This window comes from Lissotriton vulgaris, chromosome 3_1 (genome assembly GCF_964263255.1).
Source record: "Lissotriton vulgaris chromosome 3_1, aLisVul1.2, whole genome shotgun sequence".
Lineage (NCBI taxonomy): Eukaryota > Metazoa > Chordata > Amphibia > Caudata > Salamandridae > Lissotriton > Lissotriton vulgaris.
This window is the reverse complement of record NC_141689.1, coordinates 1635906390-1635921964: the sequence shown is the minus strand read 5'-3', so window position 1 is coordinate 1635921964 and position 15575 is coordinate 1635906390. Positions and strand designations below refer to the sequence as shown.

Below are 15575 nucleotides of genomic sequence, written 5' to 3'. Positions count from 1 at the left end.
ATGGCGAGAAGATCAATCCTGTAGAAGGGCAGGGTGTTGCGAGGAGGTTCCGGGGGAAGCAGAAAGCCATTGGGAAAAAGCACGAGTGCCACAGGGTCTGGGCTTCTGACCTCTGGGCTGGAACGCTGTGAAGGAGGATCGGCGTGCAGGCGACTGTGGCGGCTTGACACTGATCGGAGCGCCCTCCTCACCACCGGATTCACTCCCTGCTTAACGATCTCCCCTTACCGCACCAATTTCCTTGGTGACACAGAGGCTCCGGAGTCACACGCCTCCTGTGCCTTGCACGCCGATCCTCCTTCACGGTGTTCAAGCAGCGCTTGGCTAGAACTAGACCTAGTAGCGAGAACCTGTGCCGCATGTGGGTACCCTTTTGTGGTGTTGGGAGGACCCCCAGTATGCATGTTTGATGTCAGCATTTATTCGTACTGCTTTTATAGTACGGATTGTCTGTATCACTTGTTGCCAACATGTTTGCAGCTGCACACAGCTCCATATCACATCAGGAAATGTGGCAGGCACTGTACAGCATCTTGGGCATACTGAGGAGTGTCCCGGAGCAAAGCGGGCCATCCTCTGAGGAGTCAGGTATTTCCGGTGTTAAGTAGTGAAACTGAGTGAGTTTGAACCTAGCATTACTAGCCACTTCGTGCTCCTGCGCCAATGCTTTCTTCCATTCCCCCTCAGTGAGTGAGAAGGGAAAGTCTGATTCCCATCTGTCTCTTACGGGGGATAGGTCAACCACACAGTCTTCTTTCCAAACTTTTATATGCGTGATATGAGCCCCCTGGTGGGCCTTGGATGAAGCAGTAGTGCCAGGGTGTGGGACTCCCTCGGCTCCTCCGGGAACTAAGTCCATATCTCGCGGGCTATACTTTTGTGTAATGTCAAAAGTGACCGTCCGCACATAAAACCATTCCTTTGCCTTGTTCAACGTTAAGAAGGTCCTGTTTGGATACAGATCTCCTGCCTGCGTGCATCCCCCATCATGCCATTTTGTAACATCCATGACGGATTGGATTCGTGAAAACCCTGTAGCCACTGGAGCGGGAGTGCATTAGCGTAAGGGGCCCTGCGAAGCACCAACGTGACTGCCTGTTCCCACGCCTCTGCCACCTGCCATAGTATGTGTGGGCAGTCCCTGGGGATCTGCGATCTCATCATAAGGTATTAAGGCAATCGCATCTCACTGCTCCGGTCCCCCAATAATTATTTTTCGACCGTGCGGTCCTCCATGCACCATTGTGCTGCATATTGTACCAATCCTGCAAGAAGTCCGGGACACCCAGTCCCTTCTGGTCTGTGTCCAGCTTGAGGATCATAGGTTTAACTCTCTAGCGTCCCCCATACCTGAGAAAGTAGGAGGCTATTGAGGGTGTCAAATGTGGACTTCAGGATACTGCCGAAGGATTCTGCAGTGTATATATAAACAGCGGTGAAGCATTACCATCCTCGCTGCGCCCACCCTACCAATTATTGAGAGGGGGAGTTTATTCCAGAATCTAATCCATTCCTTCAGGTGGGTCATGACCCTCCCCATGTTTAATGTGTATTGGGCTTCCGGTCGGTGCGCCACTTGTATACCTAGATAGCGGAAGTGGCCCCTTTCCCAGCTAAACTCCACCTCAGGGAGGTCCAGTGTGTCCTCTCGCGCAAGTGCCACCAGTGGGAAAATAACAGATTTTCAGTGATTAACATGTAAGCCTGACACTGAACCGAAGGAGGCCAGCACCTCTAACAATACTGGGATTGCCCCTAATGGCTGGCGAATGTACAGAAGCGCATCATCCGCGTATAGGAAAAGTACATGAGTGTGACCATCCAGGACAATACCCCATTGAGCCATGTCTCTTCTCAGGCAGATTGCCAATGGTTCCATCGCCAAAGCGAACAGGAGCGGGGACAGAGGGCACCCCTACAGTGTACCCTGCTCAATTTTCAGTGCTTCTGATACTAGGCCGTCATTTCACACACACCCTTGTGTCTGGTGGTAGAGTAGTCTTGACCAAGTTATATATTCAAGTTATATATTCTGCGCTGAGCCCTATTCTTCTCAGGACTTCCCATTGATATTCGCAGTGCAGTGTGTTGAATGCTTTCTCAATATCTATGGCAATGACTGGTGCATGGATTTCACTGTCAGCGACGGAGTGTAAGACATTTGGTAGGCGCCATATGTTCATGTGTTCCCCTTCCGTGCATGAACCCACATTGGTCCTCATGCACCAGGTGAGTCATACCCTGCCCAGTCGGACCGCCTAGACTTTAGCAATTAGTTTGGCGTTGAAGCCCAGCATTGGCAGAGGTCTGTATGAGCCAGGGTTACGGGTGTCTCTGCCAGGCTTGGCAGAGACACCCGTGCGCCTCTCACATGAACTGCGGCAAGGCTCCCACCCGCCTCGCCTCCTGCAGGGTCTCTAGCAGTCGGGGGAGTAGTATGTCCGCGTATGTCTGATAGAATTCCACCGGAATGCAGTCCGGGTCCGGTGACTTGCAGCAAGCCATGCTTTGTGGGGCTCCTTGTAGTTGGATCTCCACATCGAGGTTTGTCCTCTATACCCAGGTATAGGCGGGAATGTTCATTTCGAAGTATCCTACAATGGCTTTTCCTGAATTCACCCCGAAATACCTCATCATGCAGTGTCTCCAGTCGCATTCGCCACGGCGGGCCCTTTGGTCTGACGCACTCCGGTCTCCATTCCAGCATCACCGGAGCGTGATCTGTAAGGAAGCAGCCTAACAATTTGATCTGCGCCGCATTCCTGCAGGCCTCGTGGGAGAGCAGGAAGCAGTCGGGTCTACTAGAGACCCCTCTTGACAGTGTGTAGCAGTGGTATCCTCTCATACCTGCATGCGTTGCACACCAGATGTCAACACAATGTGGGTGACTTATTATCTCTTGAAGGGCTGCTGTCATGTGGGGCTTAGTTTTTTGTTTCAGGGGTGCCAGTCTAGGTTTCCATCCAGTATACAGTTAACATCCCCTGCTCATATCAATGGAATCCCAATATATGGGAGAAGCAATTTCTCTAGATTGTAGTAGAACTCAGTCATCCACATTTCGGGCGTAGACATTCACCAGGCTTACCTCCACACCATCCAGCACGCCATGAACTATCACATATCTCCCTTCTATATCTGCCACATATCCACGTACCTGAAATGGAACCTGTGGGCCACACAAATCGGCACTCCCCTAGCATAGGTGGAGAAGGTGGATGCAAACAGCTGACCTCTATTTCTTATGGAGTTTCTGTATTTCGGGGTCTAAGAGGTGTGTCTCTTGCAGCATTACCACCTGGTCATCCTGCCATCGTAAGTATGTTTGCACCCTGTAGCTCTTTACAAATGAGTTAAGCCCCCTCACATTTCACGTTATAAAATTGAATCGCCCCATTACTCATCTCCTATGGCCTCCCTCCAGTTGTAAGTCCGGTGTTCCAACGCCATCGTAGCAAACATAAAACAGTAAACAAATCAATAACACATCCCTTCCCCCGGGTAAACACTGCAAATATGAATTGTGCCTCCCCATGCAAACATTGACATAGTTAATGCACACATGTTAAGATAGAGAAATAAGTGCTTACCATGTTGTAATCATTCATGACTTCCTCCATGTCTGTATTAGTGTTCAGCTTATCCACCAACTAGAATGATAAAGTATTAGAGGGACTGTTAATGTGCTGCAGAAAAGTTGGCAAATATCAAAATTTCAACTCTCAATCAAAATTATGCAGCAGGGGCACACCAACTTATGCACCAGAAGCATACCGAGTTATGTGGTATACTGCAGAACATTTGTTCATAGTATTACTTCATTAGTTTATCATTTTTACACATGGTAATACTGTCTGGGGACTGATTTCACCTCATTAGTATCAGTTTAACAAACAAATACAGATATAAGCACCTGGAAGATGGCCATTTAATCTTTGTGAAGGGCTGTCCACTGCGCTCGAAAATATGCCATAACATTTTTTATGAACTTTTAAACCATTTGAGCTAAAAAAAACATATTTTTTGTTAAAGTCGGCATGTTATGCGGAAGACGATGGAATTTGTGGCAAATGCAGCAAGTTTATAATTATGTAGAAAAAGCAGCGGCCATAGAATCGCATTATTCCAGTGGCCATGCATATAGGATAAGCCCCCAGTACAGCATACGTGGGTGTGCAATGGCCCAGCCCTCTTCACGCTGTGACTTTATGCTATTGTCCTTCACATCTTCAGTATCCTACAAGACCCCCTTTTGGTTCGTGGGCAATCAGACAGTGAACCAGATGACATATAGCCCATTTACCTTTGTGTCCACATACTAGCATCAAGAGGAAAAATAATTCACCTTTGTTTTATCATTTTTTTTTGTTTTTTTCCAGGCTATTTAAGGAGGCTGTTGATAGCTGGGATCAGCAGGCTCGATTCATGCCAGCTTCTGTCTTGCTCTGCCAACCAAGAGCCCTCAATCGTTTTACAGCAATGCCATTTAGCCCTTTTACAGCTCAGTATCAACAGGTGAAAGAGCAGGCATTTTTTTCTTTTAAGTTGCTGAATGGCAGCACAAATGATAAGAAGGCTTCTGCTAGGGAGAACTAAGCACTCAACCCGCAGTGCTTGAAAGAGAGGATGCTGTTAAAGGAGGTGATATGCATATGCACATATTTTAGTGTAATTTGAAAATTGGTGAAATAGACACCTATCTCTTTCCTCATGACTCTCAGTGGCTTCGTGTACAAATAGAGCAATGAAGGGGGCCAGTATTTTGCCCTGATAGACTCGGCATTGGACAGTACGGGCATCAGAACAAGAATTCCCCAGTGTTTTCACTTGTTGAGGAACCTATGCCGGGGGTAGTAAACTTAAAACGGCATCTTTACTGTTCATCATCCGAGCAATGCTTGGGGGACACACTTGGCACGTCCTTTCTCAATATACTATACAAGGACTGCAATAAGAGTCTGGAACCTTGAATGTAGAGCAACATGCAAAAACAAAAATCAAAACATATTCCAGTAATGTGGACTTCTTTAGCAAATTCAAATCAAAACCGCACAGGCACCATTAGAATTAATTTATTCCATATCTCTAAAAGAAATCCAGAAATATTAAAGTTTTGGAAAACATACCATATTGTAATCAGCCAGTTGGCCTTGATGTTCTTTTATTTCAATAGCAAGCGATTCAGCCCTAGACAGAGAAGGCAAATAGTGAGATAACATGAAATATCAAAGATGCATCATTCTAAATAGAATAAAGGTTATTTGGTAGATATCTGAGAACAATTCAAAATACCAGATATTAAAGAGCTTTTTCTGCAAACACTTGCAATTAAGCAGTGTGCACTATACTAATCATTTTATAAGTGGCTTGCTTAGTCATACCCAAGAACAACTTAGTTCTTCTTTAAAAAGTGTACCTGTTACTGGACATTACGAGTGACTGTTGTATTTTGCGTTAACACTTCAAAGGCTATTTTTAAAGACTTGTGTTTTAAATTCCTAATCCCTTTTTACAAAAGCACCTTAAGAACACTTTTCCAGTTTAAGTGTCAGAAACATTCTAGGTCAGACAGACTTCCCCTGTACCATATTTATACTGCTGATGTTCTTAGACAGTCAAGCACTCTTCACAGGTTTCCAGCTGTTAAGAACCACTACTGAAGTAGTACTCATGCTGGGATGGTGAGGCTGAAGCGAAAATGTAACTCATTAGTAAGTCATTTATGAGGATAAATGTGCCTGAGAGATGACATTTGCACAGTAGTGTATTGTAAAGGCAAGGATTAACATTCATTGGGTGATTCTGCAAACTGTATTTAAATAAATATGTTTGATGGATGAGGCAGCAGCATCTTAATCCATCTAGGAAATATAGAATGTTAACTACTTTTCATTAACTTTACTACCAAAGCTTGTAAGCTCAGGTCACAGGCCTAAAAACATTTTGATATAAGAGTGTGAGAGGAGGTTGCTTTGTGACCTCTGTGGCCAGTATCCATATGGTTGTATGTGTATGTTTATTGGGGAGGCATTATAACCAGTGAGTGAAAATGTTTAAGGCTTCTGTGCACACATGAGAAGACACAACTCTGGTAAATAATCATGAAGTAGTAGAAGAATATGGGCAATCTCAAACTTCCTCATCATGTAAAAAAGTATTTACTGACAGAGGTGTACAGTACTCTTCAAGGAAACCTTACATTACCATTAGGTAGATAGGCCAAGTACACTGCTTAACGGTGCAAAAGTTGATGCGTGAGAAAAGAAACACCATGCACGACTTGCAATGCACTGTCAAGAAAAAAGTGTCAAACAATGATAATTTAGTATTTAGAATAATAATAAAATATTAATAATAATTCCATTTGTAGAGCGCCTGGTCACACCCAACGGTGTAACTCCACTCTTGGATCCAGACCCCCTGAAGGAGAACAGGAAAAGCACCTAAAGGAGAGAGACGAATATAAAAGGCATATAGAGTCTCAAATTAGGGATAGAATATGATCAGTCACAAAGTAATAATCCCCTCCCCCAAATGGTTTAACATAGAAGGTTTCCAACCGTCATCAGGGTCCTTTAACGCTTATTTATTCTATATAAAGCACATTTTACCCTAAACCTTTTTAAAGGACTGTCTATATGCCGACACTCCAATTATCAGCTGAACAAAGTCTTGATAGCTGGTACTTGTGGGGAGACGATGTTCAGCAAGGTGCTGATGTAATTCGTGGATAATCGCAATAAAGATGCTAAGATTGACAAAAAAGCCTCTGGTGGGAGCAGACTCGGACTAGGGCTGAAGCAGAATGCTAACATTTTGAATCAATGGGGCAGGTTTTCCTTGTCATTTTTTGGTGGGTGCAGAAAAGTTTTGAATTAGTCACAGATGTAAGAAATATCAGCAAGCACGCCAAGTTCCACAATGTGCTCTTAGTCAAACACATTGGTTTTGCTCATGATACGTTCTTTCTTTACATTTTTCCTATATTCTTTTAGTTCATAACCCTGAAGAACTAGGACAACGCTCACTGCACACACATTTCTGACTGAGGGACCACTAATGGGCCATCATTGGTCCCTTCCCTCCGAGCAGGACCTTCAGCTTAAAGAAAGTGGCCACATCCTTAATCTTCTCACTTTGGGCCAGATGTAGGTAATCCAAATTTACAGATTCTAAAATACCAAATTTTACAGATTCGGTATTTTAGAATCGGTAAATGCTATGTAGGTAAAAATTCGGTATGTATTACCGAATCGGTATGATTCATTATTTACCGAATCTGTTTTTACCGATTCGGTAATTCCCATTCATTCCTATGGGCCTGGAGGCCCATAGAATGAATGGCATTTACCAAATCGATTCGGTAATAGGGGGAACACATTCAAGGGTGGCAGGGTGTCACACTGACACCCTGTTGCACGACTGAATCGTGCACATGTGGCACACATACATGCCCTAAGGGCATGTATGTCTGCCACATGGCACTTTTGGAAATGCACGAAAATGCTTTTCCAAAGGTTTTCGATATTTACCACCAACTTTTAGTTGGTGGTAAATACCGAAACCTTAACTATGAAATTCACTGATTTGAGTGTTCCCTACATTTCAGATTCGGTAATTTACTGATTCGGTATTTTAAGGAATCGGTAATTTACCGATTCCTTAAAATACTGATTCGGTAAACTACCGAATCTGTAAAGTGGCAACCTACATCTCAAAATCCAAATACTGGTCTGTAACGGGGCGAAATTCGGTAATTTCGGCCGTTACCGACTGGTATTGGACTACCTACATCTGGCCCTTAGTTTCTTTACTTGAGTACACATTAATATGGTTCTAACTATGTTTATTTACAAGGCTTCTGAATACATCTGATACAAAAGTACCAAACCAGTGACAAGGAAATGTGTTTTTGAGCTGGCTGTAACAACAGCATTAAAGTTAAGCATCACAGGCTATCTTAGATGAGGAGTCATATATTGATTTCAAGAAGTAAGAGACGGCTGATATTTAACACAAGGTTTTCTGCCATTATTTCCTAAATCTTTTCAACAAATAAAAATATAACTCTTCAAAATGTAGATGTTCTTAGGGCTCTCTGTTTTTATCTCAAAATATAAAAAAATATTGTTATCAATATTTTGTTACATATAAATGTTTTGTATTAGGCAAAACTGGGCCGTGCCTCAATGGAATGTTTCTTGCAATTCAAGTTAAATAGTTACATGGATCATGGACGTTTGCTTTTATGCTCAGCCATTAAATGCCAAATCTACCTGTGCAGCACTTCAGAGGCAAGAACCTATTAATGCACAAGGTTGTCCCCGGGGCTTCTCCAAGTATTTTCTGTAAGCTCTATGCATTAAAAGGCACCCCTCTAGCTAGCTATCAAACCAGTTTCAGGTCTACTAAATTTGACACTGGACACCCTGGTTTCACCTTTTCACAATACCTCTTGCTTTGTAATCACCACAATAACTACTGCACTCTTACACACTGGAGTAAGACAATGATGCGTTCTTGCTTTATTCAACATTTATATATATTGGATATGTAAATCCCTCATCAATTTTAATCTCGATGTGCCAAAGATAGAGAACAATTGAATACCAATGCTACTTTTCGCAAATGATCCGGTAATCCTAGCACACACAGAAAACTCAATGCATCGTTTATTCTCAGTCTTCAAGCAGTTTTGTTGTAATAAGAAACTTAATCATCAATATGGAAAAAAACAAGAATATGATTTTTGACCATACATTAAAGCTCACCTCCACTTTTAAAAAATATGAGAAACCTCTTGAAAGAGGATGTTTTATGAGTACTTGGTAGTCGTCTTGGTGACCACCTTAACTGGGTGGAACAACTAGCAAAAGGCAAAGTGACCCTGGGCGAACAAGGTGGTGCAGTCCTAGGATTTCCAAATAAAACTTGCAATCCTTTAGTTAAGCTGGCATTAACCACCTATATTTCAAAAGCATTGGCAGCAAGCATGTATGGTGCAGAAATATGGGGCAACAAGAAGATGTCGGCCTTAAAAACTAGTGAGAATTCAGATTTGTGACGAATGCTTCGCATAGGCCCAGGAAAGCCATTGGCAACAATGAGATCAGAACTGGGCATGGATAAATTAGCAGATCACATAACCTTTATCCCAGTTCGTTATTGGATTTGTGTGTGGACCAACCCTACTCTCACAGTGTTTTGGAAAGGCTTGCAGGACTTACAAAGAAGCAGGAAATATGCCTCCCTACCATGGTTTGAGCAAATTAAGAACACTTTTACCACAATTGGGGGTAAACATCAATGGCTGAAACACGAGCAGATGAATAAGGATGTCTTCTCCTATGTTTTACTAATGGTAAAAAACAATTTTGAGGTTATGTAAAGGTAGAGGATACAGTTGGGAAAAAAATTCTTTACACTACTTATTTAAATCATAAACTAGAGCCTGGTTTTCAGACTTACATCGATATTTCGTTCCTGCACAAAAAAACTATCTCTTTACATAAAATTCAGACTTTGGTCTTTGCAGGTATTGTGCTTCATAAAAAAATGGGCGAAGTCTGCGGACAACATTCCAGACACTGTAATTGTGCCCTGGGAGGTTCAGGGACAATGGCTCATTTCATGCTCTTATGTACCAATACCTTACAACACAGAAGGTACTTTTTACGTCCCTTGTTTTTCAAATATAACACACAGCGCTGCAAGTAAGCCCTCGAACTTTGCTACAGGATAGATTGGAGGGAAATATACCTTGCAGTAGCAGTATACATTAGTCAGCATGGACAGTAACAAATTCGCAGCTGAGATGAGCAGGATTACTGGGCTCCTGCAGGGTGCAAACTGTATCTTCCTACAATGGCTTTGAATGCAATATTGAATGGAGTTAATACATTTGCATCGTGACAACTGTTACCAATATTTGCACTTTATATATAGGAATACATGTTTTATTGTATGGCCTTTTGGCTGAAACAATAAAGGTGCTGCACTTAAGCATATCTGTATAAATGCTACACAATAATACAATACCTTACATTTCACCACTTCGTCTAATCATAAATCCGTACACCAGGGCAGATAAAAAGCACTCGAGTAAAAGAGGCGGGCTGGGTGAGGGAGGGGTGCAGTCTGGGAAAGCCAGAGCCGCATACTTCTGAATTTCTAAACCTTGCCTTCCAAGTTTTTGAACTGTTTAGTTACCTGCTTTAGTCCCATTACATGGAAGGATGTTCCTTTTATATTGTGAAATTCACAAACACGTATAGGTGTGGATACAGTAACTGGTTGTAACCTGCTGTAACAAGTAGTTTTGTTATTGATGCACGACTATATATTAGTATTGTTTGGATAACGTCATCCTAATCACCATTTCATAGTACTTCTATAAATCAGAATCATGGTGAGCTAAGTGGCTGCGTGCGCACGTTCTGTCTATATCTCTTTCACAGTATACACCTGCACTTTTTCCCCTCATTTAGAAACATATGCTTGGAAGTGGTATAGACAGTCGGCCAGATTCATCAAGCCGAAAACAGCTCGCAAAGGGCCAGATTCTGAGAATCTGGCCCTTTGCGAGCCCTATTTTTGCATTTGGGATTCATCAACCCAAATGCAAAAATCGCATTTTTAGAAATCGCATATTTGCGAATAATTGCATTTAAGGAATCTCAATTAGAGATTCCTTAAATGCAATTCAAGAAGCATTTAAAAATTGCGAAATCGCTATTTTTGGCCGCTATTTACCGCGAAGTCTGGCTTCGTGGTAAATAGCGAAAACTGAGAAAAATGCACTTTTGTGCATTTTTCTCAGTTGTATGTTACACACACACACATGTCCTTTGGACATGTGTGTGCGCAACATCAGTCTACATTTTTATTTCAGGGGTGCTACAGGGTGTCCTTTGGACACCCCTGGCACCCTTGAAATCGCATCCTTATTTGCGATTAGCAATTTGCTAATCGCAAATAAGGAATGTGTAGGAATCGCAATTTATTTAGCGATTCCTACATGAATCCCGTTTTGCAAGTCCTTATTAGCGATTCCTTAATAATCGCTATTAAGGACTCGCAAAACGGGACAATGATGAATCTAGCTTATTTTTTTTTTCACTAATGATTTTGCAAGCATACAGAGACTCCCAGTTTCACCTGCTTGATTTTCCAGGCAGAAAAACATGCTGGTGATAGGATGGGCTGATCACATCACTCGAAAAGAGGGGGAAAATCAGCATCATTGAGAGGTAGGCGTAGACTCTATTTTCCCGGGGGGTGGTGGAGAGGCGGGGGGGGGGGGGGAGTGGCGGTATTTCAGATACACAACATTGCCAAACGAACATATTTTCCTTAAAACATAAAAAAAGAGAAAAGGCAGATCGGGACACCCTACTCCATCCAAACCCTGGTATAGCTTCCGTGTGTGACAAAAACAAACAGAAATACCAGTAAATACATGTTGCTTAAGAAACAGATTTAAATAACACACACATTACCCACCTGCAAATGTCACAGAGAATACATTGTCAGTCTAGTGTGACAGAATATACCATATTCAATTAAATGCTTACTAGGGGTGGGCTAACTGGCGTAATTCTCTCTAGCATAATTACTTATAATTTCCGTGACTGGTGTGGCCGCACTAGGCGCTGACCGGGGGAGGGGGTGCTGACCTGAGGGAAGGGGCCATTTGTTTAGCAAAAAATTGCGATTTAAAAACACCTGCAGCCGGTTCCTCGGGCGTTCAGTTTTCATGCAGTATTAAAAATGTCAAGATAACTATCGTGATTAGGGTTCCTACTAGAGAGAAAGAGATCAGAGTTTTGTCTAGTGTCAGGTTTGACTCACCATAAAGTAGCGCAGAGGGTTAATATTCCTGCTGCAAAGAGCACGTCCCGTGCAGATCACAGATCTATACTTTATGTGGATAGCTGAGCGGATTACTGCTTTTGACAGTGATCCTTTTGTTACTGCAGTGCATAAGATACAACCCTAATATTGAACAGTGACGGTTACGAACTGTCATCTAAGAGCTGTATGCAAGCTGCATCAAATAGGTTAGGATGTTCTGTTTCCCCCCCCCCAAGTCTTTCATTATCTATTTCTAATTCTGCTGAAAAGGGTATGTTTGGTTAAATACACCTTCTTATTATTAAAGCCAACCTTTACCATTGCTTTAAAACAAATGCAATGTATGTGAGAAAAGGCCTATGGAGAGATGAGGGGCACTTTTGCCCGTTGGTCATGAAGGAATCTGAGGAGGTGGTTATGGGGGGGAGGGGCATCAACAGCACTACAGCCGGCCCTGAGAGTAATCCAGTACTTAGCACTATTTATTTAGGGCAAAATGCACCCTCATGTCCAAAATGGGAGAGAGGATGTATTTGGCGCCAAGAAAATAGCACTAAATGCTACAGGACACGAAACGCAGTAGCCAGCAGTCGCTCACCCTCTCCTAGTTTGTGGTTATTATGCTCCTATAGTAGGAGTTTTGCCCTAAATTACTCTTAATTACTCAAGCTAGAGTAATCGCGCAATTTCAGTAATTTTGCATCACAAGATTAATACGTAATTATGGAAATTACTCCAATTACTCCGGCGTAATTACAATTTCACCCAGGCCTATTGCTTACCTCTTCTCATAGGACAGATAAACAGAATTTTCTTGATTGTACAAATCAATTTCCTTCTTCAGTTTATTCATTTCTGTTGTAAGTTCACTCACTTTGCTCCTGCAGTTTTGACATAGAACACAAATAAGAAAAAGATGAACACGGAAAACGTAAATGAAAGTCTAAAAAACAGAGTGATAGATTCAGCCTTGCTAATAAACATTAAAAACTGCCAAAAACATTTTTTTTAAAGAATATGGCAAGATATTACAAAATGAACCAGCATTCTGAACTGTTATGGTTATAGGGTATTGACACTTTGTGTCCACCAAACACGGGAACCCGTCTTTCAAAAAGGTTATGGGCGTGATGTAATTACTTAGCAACTTTTAATGCAGATTCTTCCAAGATGGAAACTAACAAAGTGTAGGCATTTGCCTTGAGGTATATTCAGCGAGGCTGATTTTGACATGCCTAATAGAGCAGCAACTTCTGCAAATCACTGATTCCTGGTTAACACATGCAAGAGTATCTTGAGCCAAGTGACCAATCAGACAAAAGAGAATGCTTATGTCACGAACTGCAAATGGCACACGTCAGTCTCTGCAACACTTGTAAATGACTGTCACTTCTCAACCATCTCGACTTAGAATATGCTATTGTCTTCGTGCGATGGCTAGGGAAAGAAAAAGCATCCACCAGCTAGACTTAGCAACGAGGTGGATAATCAAACGCATTAGGTTCTATTGTGTACTTTACAGGTCACGTGCCATCACCTTCTATGCAACTCTAAACTTTAATGTAACATTTCTAGCACGTGATGGACCTAACCAGGGACACTAATCATTGTTGACAACTGCTGCATGCAAATTTCACCATTTGTGACTCATCTCCTCATTAACTAACATTTAGTAGTCATCCTGTCTGCCTTCTGTTTTCTTGTCAATTAAAGGGAATTTATCAGTATAGCTGGTGACAATCTGTGTTACTTAATACAATATAACTCTGACTTATTGCATTAAGATGTGTTCAAACATCAAGGAGTTGTACTTAAAAGTATCGCTATGACATTAGCTAAATAAAAATCATGAACCGTAAAACATGATGGCTCTTTCTCTGTTAGCACACCCTCACCTTTGCCTTGAGATGCATAACTAAGATAACGAATCAATCATTTTCCAGAAATGGATGCCAAAGGAGTTTGTTATGAACAAGGAACTGTCACTGGATGTATCATCCCCCAGCAAAGAAACAACTCAGAACATTTTGATTACCAGTCTAAACAGCTAGGAACAGCTCTCTTTTGATCAGCTGTACCAAAAGCAGTGAATACAACAATGGTGTATGCTGTGCTTCAGAAACTGAAAATAATGAAACATAACATAGAAGAAAACAAGTTACTTACCTGTAACTTTGGTTCCCCAGTATTGGTAACTTTCATAGATTCCCATGCTTTGTATCATTCCCCGTCGTCGGACTGGGAGTCTCGGTAATAAAAAATATCATAGTAGTAAGTACAAAAGAGAAAGGAAAGGCCTAGGCCTCATTCCCTTTTGTAACATATCAGCCTCTTTTTGTAAAAGAGACCAAACTCTAGGCGTCAGCCAATCAGAAGAGCCTCACCCTTAGAACCTTCCTGAAGGAACCTCAGAGCCTCAGATTTTCGTAGCCGTAGAATGCTAGACCCCATACCTGCTGAAGGCTGAGCTTTCCCCGGGGAGGCGGGTGGGCGCATGGGAATCTATGAAAGTTACCAATACTGGGGAACCAAAGTTACAGGTAAGTAACTTGTTTTCTTGCCCCAGTATTGGAACTTTCATAGATTCCCATGCTTTGTATCAGAATAGCAAGCAGTAAAACATCATAAACACATTTTGTAAAGCAGTACATTATCACATTAGCAAGAAATTACAAAATGTGTCACCCATGGAAGGTGGGATAGAAAGGAAAGCTCACCCATCACTTGAAGAGGTTTCTCAGGACAGCTTGGCCCACAGCCGCATCATCCTGCTGCAAGGATTCTAAGCAATAATGCTTAGTGAACGTGTGTACGCTGCTCCAGGTAGCAGCCCGGCAGATGTCCTTGACATGTACCCCTGCAAAGAGGGCCGAAGAAGAAGCCACCGACCTTGTCGAGTGAGCGCGGATCTTGCCCACCAGAGGTTTTCCTGCTAACTGGTGGCAATGCAGAATGGCACTTGAAATCCATCTCGAGATCCCCTGTTTGGACAGAGGGAGACCCTTGTTTGGACCGCCGAAGGCAATGAATAATTGCGAAGATTTCCTAAAGTCCTTGGTGCGGTCTATGTAGAACTTTAGACATCGTTGCAAATCCAGAGTGTGCAATGTCTTTTCTGCCGGAGTGACTGGGTTCGGAAAAAACGTTTTAAGTATGACTGGTTCATTTAGATGAAAGTCAGTGGGGACTTTTGGAATGAACTTTGGGTTCGTTCTTAAGATGGTAGTGTTCTTTTTGAATTGCAAAAATGGTTCTTGGATAGTCAGGGCCTGCATTTCCCCTACTCGCCTCGCTGACGTGAGGGCCAAGAGTAGAGCTAACTTCCACGATAAGAACTTTAGGTCTGAGCGGTGAATCGGCTCAAAAGGTCCTTTCATTAGCTGAGCCAGGACTAGGTTCAGATGCCACGTTGGAGGAGGAGATCGCACTGGTGGATAAACCCTGAACAGGCCTTTGAGGAATTGCTTGACAATCCTCGCAGACCACAAAGAAGGACCCGAGTCCGCCCTTCTGAATCTCGAAATCGCCGCTAAATGAACCTTGATGGTAGAATGGGACAGATTAGACTTAGCTAGCGAGAGTAGGTAAGGCAGGAGCTGATGAGGTTGTGACATGAAAGGATCAATTTTTTCTTTATTGCACCAAATACAAAATCTCTTCCACTTTAATCTGTATGTTTTGTTCGTGGACGGAGCCCTCGCCTGAGAAAGGATGTCTTTGAC

General features: G+C 42.5%; 1 protein-coding gene across 1 annotated transcript in view; it reads right to left on the bottom strand.

The window, feature by feature from the left end:
* Window positions 1–15575, bottom strand: part of IFT74 (intraflagellar transport 74) — a 496520-nt gene that overhangs the window by 355009 nt on the left and 125936 nt on the right. Inside the window, exons 5-7 of the mRNA XM_086962124.1 lie at window positions 12636–12734; window positions 5127–5187; window positions 3591–3650 (exon numbers count right to left, since the gene is read on the bottom strand). Coding sequence (XP_086818250.1) covers window positions 3591–3650; window positions 5127–5187; window positions 12636–12734 — 220 coding nt within the window. The remainder of the gene's footprint in view (window positions 1–3590; window positions 3651–5126; window positions 5188–12635; window positions 12735–15575) is intronic.